The sequence below is a fragment of the Bos indicus x Bos taurus genome, chromosome 5 (genome assembly GCF_003369695.1).
Source record: "Bos indicus x Bos taurus breed Angus x Brahman F1 hybrid chromosome 5, Bos_hybrid_MaternalHap_v2.0, whole genome shotgun sequence".
In the NCBI taxonomy this organism is placed as follows: Eukaryota; Metazoa; Chordata; class Mammalia; order Artiodactyla; family Bovidae; genus Bos; species Bos indicus x Bos taurus.
The window spans coordinates 5,667,981-5,680,255 of NC_040080.1; the positions used below are offsets into that span (position 1 = coordinate 5,667,981).

The following is a 12,275-nucleotide window of genomic DNA, read 5'->3' on the forward strand; positions in this document are numbered from 1 at the left end:
TGCAGTCCATGGGGTTGCAAAGAGTTGGACATGACTGAGCGACTGAACTATGTGTACGAAAGATGGATTCCCTTAGGTTTCTTTTATTTCGAGAAGTCTTTATTTCTCCTGCAGTTTTGAGTGATCTCTTCTTAGACCGAACGCTCTGTAACCGATCTTTCTTCCAGCACTTCATTGTTCTGCCTCGCTCCTTTTGGTTTCCATTGTTTGGAATGAGGAGTCGCCTGTTAGAATGTCGTCCTCGTGTGTGTGACGGCTCTCTCGCCACGCTGACTCTCAGCTTGGTGACTGTGCTGTGCCCTGGCCTGGCTTGTGTCACGCAGCAACTGCTTAGTGTTTGTGAGCATCTTAAATCTGTAAATGTATATCTTAATCAAATTTGGGGGAAATTTTGGCTCTTATATCCTCAAGATTCTTTTTCCTATCCTATTCTCTCTTTTCCTTCTGTGACTGCAATTACATGTATGTAAGACTGTCTTGTCTTTGAAGCTCTATTCATTTTATAAATATATGTGTATTCTGTGTGTGTTATATTTAGTGGTTTTGGTTGATTTGTATTTATATTCACTCTTTCTCCCTTCTGTCTTCTCCATTATTTTGTTAATTCCATCAAGTGATTTTTTTTAAAAATTTCAGGTAGGATTTTCATAATTCTAAAATTTCTGCCTAATTCTTTTTATTATATCCCCTTCTCTGTGAGATTTCCTATCTTTTGACTCATTTTAGGCATGTTTTCATTTATATCATTGATGATGCTTATAATCATTGCTTTAAAAATTCTTGTCTGGTAACACCACCATTTGGGTTATTTGGGATTCCTCTCAATTGACTTTGTTTCTCTCCTTACTAATGTTTCATTTTCCTGGTTTTTCATATTCCTGCAATTTTAGATTCTATCTTAGAAAGTTTGAATGTTAAATCGTAGAAACTCTAACTTCTGTTATAATAATTTTTCAATGAGTGTGGTTTCTTTTGTTTTGGTAGGCACTTATCTTAGTTGAACTCAAGCTGCATATTCTGTTTCTTGGGCGGCAGTTCCGATTTTAATTCAGACTTTTTGTGTTTAGCTACACTTTTTAGTAGGTCCTGATCATGTGAGATTCAGAAACCAGCCAGAAATGTGGTGAGACAGAATTTGGGGATCCCTCTCTGGCCCCTTCTTTTCCAGGATTTCTCTTTCTCTCGAGGTTTATAGTTTATCTGGGCTTATTAATCTTCTAGTTTTCTAAGCTACAAAGACCACTTTTTTTTTCCTACTGGTGCCTTTGCTATCCCTCATGTTACAGTACCCTAGCCTGGGTTAGATGCACTGAAAATATTCTTACAACTCCTCTCTTCTCAGCATAGATTTCCCACCAGAGTTCACTCTTTAGTCCCTTTTGTGTGACATGCTTAGTTGCTCAGTTTTGTCTGACTCTTTGCAACCTCGTGGATTCCAGGCTCCTCTGTCCATGGGCTTCTCCAAGCAAGAATACTGGAGTGGGTAGTCATTCCTTTCCAGGAATGGAACCCTGGTCTCCTGCATTGCAGGCAGATGCTTTACCAGCTGGGCCACAGAGAAACCCCTGAAGTGCTTTTAGGCAGCTGCTTTTGGTATTACATTCAGAGTCATTGTGATCATCTCTAAGACGATTGGTCCAGAAGGATCTTACTCCACCATTACTGGAAGAAGTCAAGTTAATATTTTCATATTAATTTGTAAAGCACTTTATGTTTTAAAAATATTAACAATTTGTTATGCATCATCATGAAAGGTAACTTTGTAAGACTATTGTTTGGTTCAAACTTATAATATTTCTGATATACAGAAATTTATTATTTTGATGTAATTAAATAAATAAGTTTGCAATTTCTTCTCTTCAGTTTTGTTTAAAAATCCATTGTTATTCAAATACCAGATAAATATACACCTAGTTTTTTTCTATTTTTCAATGATCCTAGTTTTTATGTTTAACTTTTTAATCTCTTTTGAGTTTATTTTTCTGTACTATATAGAGTGATATTTTTCCCAAAGAGCAAGGTAATTTCCTAAACATAATATATGCAGCGGATCATATTTTTAATAGTAGTCACAATGTTTCCAATATAGAAAATTAATTTGTAACTTTTTAATTTTCACCTTTAAATTTAAGGTGAAAATATATAGCATTAGCAAACTGTATCAAAATAGTGCTTGAAGTCTGGAAAAGAAAGTTTGAGTAGGAAAGATGAAACTTTGTTTTGTATGTTAATAGCAAGGCATAAACCACTGTCACGATCTACTTATTGTACACCTGATGAAATCACTTAGTCAATCAATCACTCTTTCTCATGACCACGTACGTGGTGCTAAGAGCAGAAGCAATAACCAGTCAGCATTAGCTGGTATAAAGTAATCATAACTGAAGTGGTAATCAAGTGTTAGCCGCTGATGATACTAATTCTTAGGTGATGATAAATGCAATAGAGGATAAAGACATGGTGCTGCAGGACAAACAGCCCTTCCTAGGGGAAAAAGGGGAGGCTTCCTTGAGAGAGTGATGATTCAGTTGAGGCTTGCAAGAGGAGTAGAATTAACTACCTAAAGTGTGGGAGATAGTGAGGGGGAAGGTGGCAGTTAGCAAAGGCAGCAGCGAGTTTAAGGAACCTGCGGCAAGAAGAGCACAAGCGTTCTGAGGAATCTAAGGAGCTGAGAGCGAGGGGCAGCATGGTATGGGATAAAGTCGGAGGTGTGAATAGGGTCCAACTGGGCAGGCTGTGCTTACTGAAGGGCTGTAATTTTTGTCCTAAGAGTAATGGGGAGTTGTGGAAAGATTTTAAGCAAAAGAGTGATCACATTTGCACTTCAAAAAGAGCAGGCTGATTAAAGTGTGAAAATACTTCAGTGGAAGGCAACAATAGGTACAAGAGACCAGTGAGCTATCACAAAGATCCGAGTGAGAAATGATGGTAGCTTGGCACCACACGTGGATGTATGAATGGATGGACAGTTGGGTGGACGGGTGCAAATGTAAACCTCAGTTGAGATGGCAGTACTACAGTCTTGAGTGTGTGTGTGTGTGTGTGTGTGAGTGCTAAGTCACTCAGTCGCGTCCAACTCTGCAACCCTATGGACTGCAGCCTGCTGGGCTCTTCCCTCAAGGGATTCTCCAGGCGAGAATACTAGAGTGGGCTGCCGTGCCCTCCTCCAGGGGATCTTCCCAACTCAGGGACTGAAGCTTCATCAGGGACCGAACCTTTGTCTCTGACGTCTGTCTGCATTGGCAGGCAGGCTCTTGCCCACGAGCGCCACCTGGGAAGCCCACTACAGTCTTAGGCAGCTTAAGCTTGTTTCCCACTGTCCCTTTGTATTTCCTCAGTTGGTTAGTTCTTTTCCCCCTGGATGAAAAGTATGAGCAGACTTTGATTTTTCTGTTTGTCTCGATCACACAAACAGCCCCAGCTTACTAGTTGCAATAGTTAGTCACAGATCATGGTCAAAGCTGTAGACCTGATTTAAATGTGAATCGTGTTCCCGGCCCAGTCGGGGCCTGCTGGGGGCACAAGTGGCCTCCTCCCCTCTCCCCACTTGGCACTTCTCTTCCTTCCCCGTATTGCAAACTTGGGTTCTGACTCCTTCAGGGCGGAAGTGCCCAGAGGAAGGAGAGGAAAAAAGGGGAGCAGGAATGTTCGTACTGGACTGGCTCTCCTGTGAGCTGGAAACTGCATTCTCTGGGCCTAGCAAGTGTCTTTTGTCTGCAGGGGTTTCCTTTCAGGAGAGCTCTTGCTGGGTCTCTCTGGGTTTCGCACTTGGCTCTCACGGCTGCAGTTCTTTGATGAAGGCAAATGCCTCTCCATCTCAGCTGATCACTTACTTCTTCCCTCCTCGGCCCCTGGCAACCTGGAGGCAGGGAAGGAAAGCCTCCCTTTGCTAAGGCCCGTTCTCCCAAGTGGCCTTCTTGGGCAGGACCTAGATGGCCCCGTGTCCGTGTGTGTGCTCTCCCGCGCGGGGCCCATGTGAGACTCACAGGAGATCCTCCGCGTTGTTTCCCTGCCGACTCTGAGAGTAAGCCAGCAGTCTTGCCAACACCCACGCTGCCCGCCGCCATTTTCGGTCAACGGCTGAGCAGCTCGTCTCCCATCTACATGATTTCTGTTCTCTGATACACGGGACCCTCCATGGCAGGAGCGCCCAGGTAGAACTCTTCTTCCCACAAGGCTTGAGATGTGGGTACACATTGCCCATCCTGCTTAAGGCTTGGGGGTCTCTCAGACATAACTAAAGCTTTGCACCCCAGATTTTCGCTCGTATGCCTCTATTTTCTGGACCTGGAACAGGAACATCTTGGGGCTTTTATTCTGCATACCACTCCAATCGAACTCTTCAAATAATGAGTTTGAAAGAATTATTTCAGGAGCATTAGAATTTTAATCAAATCCCTTTGTTTCTCCCTTCAATGTATGTTACTGTGAATAGAATATAGAGACATGGAGATGTACAGTCAGTTTGTTTTTTCCTTGCTTTTAAAAAATCAATTTGCAGTATTATTTTACTGAATTATTTTGTTTACCTTATATACAAAATTTCATATAAATTCACTGCTGCCATTTTAGTTCAATAGTAAGCACCTAATCCATGCAGTGTTATAGAAAAAATTGTTTGAAATACTATCTTTGTTTTTCTAATCCAGATTTGGACTTAAAACCACCACTAAAGTCAATTGGAAGCAATTTTTAACATCATTTTATGAACCTCAATATGAAGCTAGCAATAAAGCTCCCTTGACAAAAAGAAATAGGTATGTAAAAGAAAAAAAACTAAAGTTTGGTTACACATATCATAATATGCAAAAGGTTAGAGAATATTCAAATTACTTTTTCTTCATTTATTGAATGACAAATTAGTCTTCATTGAATAATTAGGCTTTTACATAATGATGTATAGCTTACAAATTATTTTCCATATATTTTTCTTATTTAAAAATTACCTTAAACTGTAAGGTAGGTATAATTATTATTCCAACTTCTAGATGGCAAAATAAGACATTAAGGGAGTCTTCACTAGATCACAGGCTTCATGAGTCATGGAGGCGGAATCAGAGCCTGAATGTCCTCTGAGCACTAAGTATCTTCTTGTAGAACTGGGTATAAACACGAAGTTCTAAAATGTTATCTGCAAAAGAGCAATGTATGCTAACTTGTTTTCCAGCCACACTCTGCGTGGTGCATATACTGTGGATTATTTGCCTTGAGTGCCATTATTTTCATTTTCATTCTAATGTCTATTATAACTTGAGATTTACATTATCACATAAATTGTGGTGGGGGCCCCGAAACATAAAAAAACACTTAATAACATGACATGTTAGCATTTAGACTTTCGCTCTAAGAGCTATTTTGTGTGTGTTGATGTGTACCCTGTAATGATCGCCCTATATGAATCTTAAAGAAAAAAAAAAACAGCCTTTATAACCTCAGCACGTTCATTGAAAGCACTACGCTCTATTGTAAAGTGAAATATACCACAGGGTTCATTCCCATTTCACTAGGTCCAATCCCTGTCTCAGGGTTTATGAATATTTAATGAACTGCCCTGGTCACCAGCCTTCCAGGTATTCAGAGCCCCTCGCCCCTCACCACACCCCACCCCCCATACATGCAGTTCTATGAGTTCGTTTAAGTGAAGTTACTTCTATTTCTTTATAGTTTTCTCGTCCCACAGCACCTTGTTCAGGACTGTACAAATTAACCTGTGAACTTTATTTACTTTGAAAGAGTAGTTCTCAACTGGGGACCGTCTTGGCCCCCAAGGAGATATTTCGCAATGTATTGTCCCAGCTGGGGCAGGGGTGCTACCACTCTCCACTGGATGCAGCCCGGAGATGCTGCTAAGCATCCCTCAGTGCACAGCACGGGACCTCCACCCCTCTCCCCTCCTGCCCCCGCAACAAAGAACTGTCCGGCCCCAGCGTCAATGGTACTGTGGGAGACAAAACTGGTGCAAACATACCCATTCATGCCAGTGTTTGTGGTCTTCAGAAAAGCCAGGTTCCAAGTCACACGAAGAACTCAGACCCAGCATTTCTGCTACTTCCTATGTTCCGTAAAAGTGGTGGCAGGGGTGTATGTGTTTGATTGTTCTCGTACAACTGGAAAAGGCTAAGATGGCTGTATAGATGCAGCAGTGAACTCTCCTAAATGATCTGAGAGATGTTCAGAGCCAGTCTGACTCACCACCATTCTTTATTTCGTGGGACATGTCAAACCGTCTAATTGAACCCTGGAAAGGGAGGCTGGCAAGTGTATATTGCCAGGAGGTTCTTCAGCCTCCGCTGTGATCAGAATCCCTGGTGAAGATGGCTCTGATCTCCCCGGTGGATGATCACGGGCCTCCAAGCATACATGCAGGCTGCTGGCCCTGATCTCGGGGGATGAAAGCAAGAGGCAAGTGAGGGAGACGGGTCTGATAACAGAGGTGGTCCTGGCGGTCACGGCCGCTGTCAGCGGCGAGGGACAGCTTGTGAAGGTCGATGTCCTCGGTGATGATGTCGGCGAGTGGGCTGCAACACACTGCCTCTACAAGGAGGTGCTGCTTTCGGCACTGATCTCAACAGTGATCAGCTTGTTCTCAACCATGATCTCGGCGTCTTTCCTGGTCTTTTTTTGAGACCAAAGACCCGAACTGGCCAGACGGCTGGCCACGACTATTCGGCAAGGGAAGGGGAGAGTGATGGGGCTGCAAGACTAATTGGCGCCTGTGGGAACTGCCTGCAAGCTGGCTCCCTGATTAGGTACCGCGTTGACTGAGTGACAGATGGGCCCACACGAGCATGTGACACTTTTTGGAAGAGGAGCCATCCAGAAATAAAGCGTTAGTATAGACGTTGTTAGGGTGGTTTTCTTTTTCTTTTTCTTTTTTTTTTGCATTAAGAACAAAGGTCAAGAACATAACCTTATTCCTGTCTTTCTCTTAATTTTGTAGCATCAACTTTAGAAATCAGGTTCACAAGGAAAACGTTATCACGAAGTTATTTAGACATGAAGATCACGATTCATCGTTGAAGAAAGCACTGCTGCTCATCAAGTCTGTAAGATTTTGAAACTCGTGAAAAACTCACTGTTGTGAGGAAGGCTAACACTCAACAGGACCAATAAAAAACTGTATACTCATTAATTTATCACTCAACAAATATTTTTGAGCTCCCATTAAATGCTATGGGCTTCTCAGGTGGCTCAGTGGTAAAGAATCTGCCTGCAATGCAGGAGATGCAGGTTTGATCCCTGGGTGGGGAAGATTCTCTGGAGAAGGAAATGACAACCCACTCTAGTTTTATTGCCTGGGAAATCGCATGGACAGAAGAGCCTGGTGGGCTGCAGTCCACAGGCTTGCAAGAGTTGGACAGAACTTAGCGACTAAACCACCACCACCATTATATGCTGGCACTTCTTCTGAGTGCTCAGGGATGCAAAGCCTGACCTCAAGAGCTGGGTCTAGTTGGGAAGATGGGGGACATAAAGTTTACTGCAATGTAGTGAGATGAATGCTGGGGGCTGAGAGCAACATGTGTCAAGATTGTTAAGGATGGAGTGACTCATCACCATTAGCTGTACAATTAAGGACTAACCTTGACCGTCAAGCTTTCCTCCCATCCCCACGGGTTCATAACCAACTTGTAGCCCTGAATGGGAACATTTTCTTAGTCCCAGAATAGTCTGTTTAATTGCTTCCCTGTCCTGCAAAGGGAGGCTTGTCCATGATGTTGCTTTAAACATTAGCTCCTGCCCCCTTTCACGTTCATTTTAGAAAGCAGCATTCGGATGCCTTTGGTTCAGAGCCACGTCTCACACGTTAGTTATTTACTGAGCACATCCGATTACTGAATCTCTAGTAAATAACCAGGAGTGCAGTGAACTACTTTGCCTCAAACACAGAAGAGGAGTCCCCTGGCCTCCGGGTCCCCCAGCCAAGCCCGCCACCCCGGGACAGTCTCCGCCATGAGCCGGGCTCAGGGGAGGCTCCCAGGGCCTGGAGGAGGGCCAGAGGGTTCTGGTTTGCGCTCTGCTGTGGAGACCGCAGCTGCACGCTTCTGTCCCTCTAGAATGCCTCTGCACAGCGTGGATTCCGAGCTCTGGGTTCTGCTTTGTCCAGGGGAGATGCTGTAGCTGGTGCGCCAGGCACAGTTCATCTTCACACCTACTAACCTGTTCTCTGAGGACGGCCAGGAATAGGGAACCCATTCTACATGCCAGGCTCTGTCTCCAGTGATTTTTGTGGTGTCCACTCACTTTAGCCTCTCGATACCTCTGTCAGGCAGACACTGTCATTACCTTCAGTTGATCCTTTTTGTTTCGCCCTCACTTGCTGAGGAAAGGAGGCTGGGGGTGAGTGCCCGGCCCGAGGCTCCCCCTGCTAGTGAGCGGTGGGGCTGAGATTGGAACCAGCCGCCCCCGGAGCTGGCGCACTTCCGCCCTGCACTGAGCCGCCCGCCAGCGCACTGACCAGGCCACCGCTTTAAGATAAACGAAGGCTCCTGTGTGTTCACCCGCCTCAGCTTTTATTAGTATATTGAAGAAGTAATTTAATTAAAAATGGTGAAATCTTCACCTCTGCTAATGGAGGGCTGTAATAATGCTTACCGAGCCAAATCTCAGTGACTTAACAGTCCCTGAGGTACCTCTGGACAAATAGACTGATGAACGCACACAGGAGAAGGTGGGGAATTGAGTGTCTGCTCCGTGCCAGACAGAACCCACAGGTGAATAAGGCGAAGTCCCCACTGCCAACGAGTTCACCCTCCGGAGTATCGCAGGAGAGCCACAGCCATCACACACCGAGAGCCACAGAGGTGGGGTTTCCAATGGGAATCCCCCCACCCCACGCCTGCCAATCATTTGTCTGGGTCTTGGCCACGCTCTGGGACCTGGTAGGAGAAGGAGAGCAGAGGGAAAGAGCCAGCAGTGGGCACGGAATGGCATTTGGCCACAGAGGCGGCCCCGGGAAGCAGGACCCACTCCTGCCATAGAGAAGGATGCAGCATTGTTAGAAGACAGGCTTTCAGTCTCTCCAAGTCACACACCCCACGGAGCTGGCTGTGCTGCCTGAGTGTGCCTCTGCCCTCGTGCTAAGTGGACCCCTCACTCCACTGACTTACGCTGAAGTCAGGTGTGGCTCATGTTCTAGCCCGAAAACAGCTTGTGCCCTGCCTATTCATGTACTTCATTCTCAGTGTTGTCATCTACAGCTCACATGATTTTATGAGTAGAACGTCCCAAAGAACCTTCCAAAAATTATTAGAATTAAACAAAAAACAAACAAACAAAAAAAAAAACCCCAAAATTATTAGAATTCACCATAGAATTGAGAAGGTCATTGGATACAGGGTCAATATACAAAGATCAGTAGTATTTCTATAAACTGCAATAAGCAATTGGAAAAAGAAGTTTTAAAATATTATTGCTAATAATCCTTTAAAAAAAGCCAAATACCTAGAAATATATCTAACCAAAAATGTGCAAATCCTCTGTGTTGAAGACTTGGAAGATTGCTTGTACACATAGCTGCCTGCTACAAACTCAGAGTGTGTAGAAGGAAGACATGCTTCTCAGCTCATTCTCTGAGGCCGATGTTACCTTAATACCAAAGCCAGATGAAGAGATCACAAGAAAAACCACAGACCAATATCCTTCATGAATATAGTTGCAAGAATTCTCAAAAATATTAGCAAACCGAACCTAGCAATGTGTAAAAAGGATTAAATGCTATGGCCACATGAGGTTCATCCCAGGATGGCAAGGTTGGTTTAACTTCCAAAAGATCAATTACCATCACACACAATATTAATAGAAACAAAGGACAGATCTGCATGACCATAAATGCAGAAAAAAAAATTTGAAAAATTCAACACTCATTCACGATAACAACTTTCAACCAACTAGGAATAGAAAGGAAATTCCCTAACCTGATAAAGGGCCTTTATGATAAACCCAACGCTAACAGCACAGTTGTGCTTCCCTGATGGCTAGTAAAGGATTCGCCTGCCAATGCAAGAGGCTCAGGTTTGAAGGTAGGAAGGAATTGGTGATAGGTGATAGGTAGGAAGGATAGGTGAGAAGGAAATGGCAACCCACTCCAGCATTCTTGCCTGGGAAATCCCATGGACAGAGGAACCTGGCAGGCTATAGTCCATGGGGTTGCAAAAGAGTCCGTCGCAATTTAGTGACTAAACAGTAACAGCACAGTTAATGACAAAGGACTGAATACTCCCCCCAAAATCAGGCTGTTGCTGCTGCTGCTAAGTTGTTTCAGTCGTGTCCCACTCTGTGCGACCCCATAGACGGCAGCACACTAGGCTCCCCCGTCCTTGGGATTCTCCAGGCAAGACTGGAGTGGGTTGCCATTTCCTTCTCCAATGAATGGAAGTGAGATGTGAAAGGGAAGTCACTCAGTCTTGTCCGACTCTTTGTGACCCCATGGACTGCAGCCCACCAGGCTCCTCCATCCATGGGATTTTCCAGGCAAGAGTACTGGAGTGGGGTGCCATTGCCTTCTCTGCCCGAAATCAAGAAAAACACAATAATGTCAGCTCTAGCTACTTCTTTCCAACATTATACTGAAGTTCTAAACTTCAGTATAATCAGGAAAGAAAAGAAATAAAAGGCATACACGTTGGGAAGAAAAAAGGAAGACTGTCTTTAATCCCAGACTTGATCTTGTAATAGAAAATTCACATGGACTGCTAGAACTAACAAATGAATCCATCAAGGTCACAGGATACAAGCTCCAGGTACAAAAATCCGTTACATTTCCATGAATTAGCAACGAACAATGTGAAAATAAACTTCAGCAAGCAATTCCGTTCACAGCAGCATAAAAAGAATAAGAAACCTAGAAGTAAATTTAACAGAAGAAGGCCAGGTTTGTGTACTGAAAATTATAAAACACGGTAAAAAGGAAAAGAAGATGTAAAAACATGAAGAGACATTTAATATTCATGGATTAGAACACTCAGTATTATTAAGGTGGCAGTTCTTTCCAGATTGATCTGTAGATTCAATGAAAGCCCATCAAAATTCCAGCTGGCTTTTTTTTTTTTTTTTGCAGAAATTGTAAATCTGATCTTAAAATTCATCTGGAAATGCAAAGGTTGCAGAAGAGCTAAAACAATTTTGGAAACAAAGAGTGACGTTAGAGTACTTAAACTTCCAGATTTTGAATCATAGGAAAAAGTTACAGTAATAAAGACAGGGTGGTACCGGCATGGGATAGACATCGATCAACGGAACATAATTGAGGGTATGGAAATAAACCCTCACACTGATGGTCAATTAGTTTTCAACCAATTCAGCAGGTGAAAGAATAATCTTTTCAACAAATGGTGCTGAGACAAGTGGGTATGCCAACACAAGCCATGTAGTCAAAGCTATGGTTTTCCAGTAGTCATGAACAGATGTGAGCGTTGGGCGATAAATAAAGCTGAGGACCAAAGAAGTGATGTTTTCAAATTGTGGTGTTTGGAGAAGAACTCTTGAGAGTCCCTTGGATTGCAAGGAGATCAAACCCGTCAATTCTAAAGGAACTCAACCCTGAATACTCATTGGAATGACTGATGCTAAAGCTGAAGCTCCAGTACTTTGGCTACCTGATGCGAAGAGCCAACTCTTGGAAAACACCCTGATGATGGGAAAGATTGAGGGCAGGAGGATAAGGGGTTGACAGAAGATGAGACCGTTGGATGACATCACTGACTCAATGGGCGTGAGTTTGAGCAAATTCTGGTAGATAGTGAAGGATAGGGAAGCCTGGAGTGCTGCAGTCCATGGGGTCATAAAGATTCTGTCACGACTTAGTGACTGAGCAATGCAGAAAGATGAAGTTAGACCTTGTCTTTACATTATATACAAAACTTAACTGAAAATGGACCATAAACCTAAATGTAAGAGCTAAAACAGTAGAAGTCTTAGAAGAAGACATATGTGCGATTCTTTGTGATCTTGTGTTAGGCAAAGATTTTTTTAGATGTGATACTAAAAGCATGATCCATAAAACAACAAAATGTATACATTGGACTAATTTAGAATTACAAGCTTTTGTTCTTCAGAAGACACCATTAAGGAGGTGAAAAGACAAACCACAAACTGGGAGAAAACGTATGCAAATTCTATATCTGGTAAAGGGCTTACATCTAGAATATATGAGAACTCTTAGAACTCAATAAGAAGACTACCCAATTTTTTAAATGGACAAGATTTTAATAGACATTTCACCAAAGAATATATAGGAATACCCAGCTAACACAGGAAGTGGAGCTCAGCATTTT

At 43.2% G+C, this 12,275-nt stretch overlaps 1 protein-coding gene across 3 annotated transcripts in view; it reads left to right on the forward strand.

Moving 5' to 3' along the window:
* The window catches only part of EFCAB6 (EF-hand calcium binding domain 6), a 252,818-nt gene that overhangs the window by 106,128 nt on the left and 134,415 nt on the right, over positions 1-12,275 (forward strand). For all 3 annotated transcript variants that reach the window (XM_027540564.1, XM_027540563.1, XM_027540565.1), the window contains 2 exons: positions 4,650-4,757; positions 6,941-7,046. In XM_027540564.1, the coding sequence (XP_027396365.1) occupies positions 4,650-4,757; positions 6,941-7,046 (214 nt within the window). The remainder of the gene's footprint in view (positions 1-4,649; positions 4,758-6,940; positions 7,047-12,275) is intronic.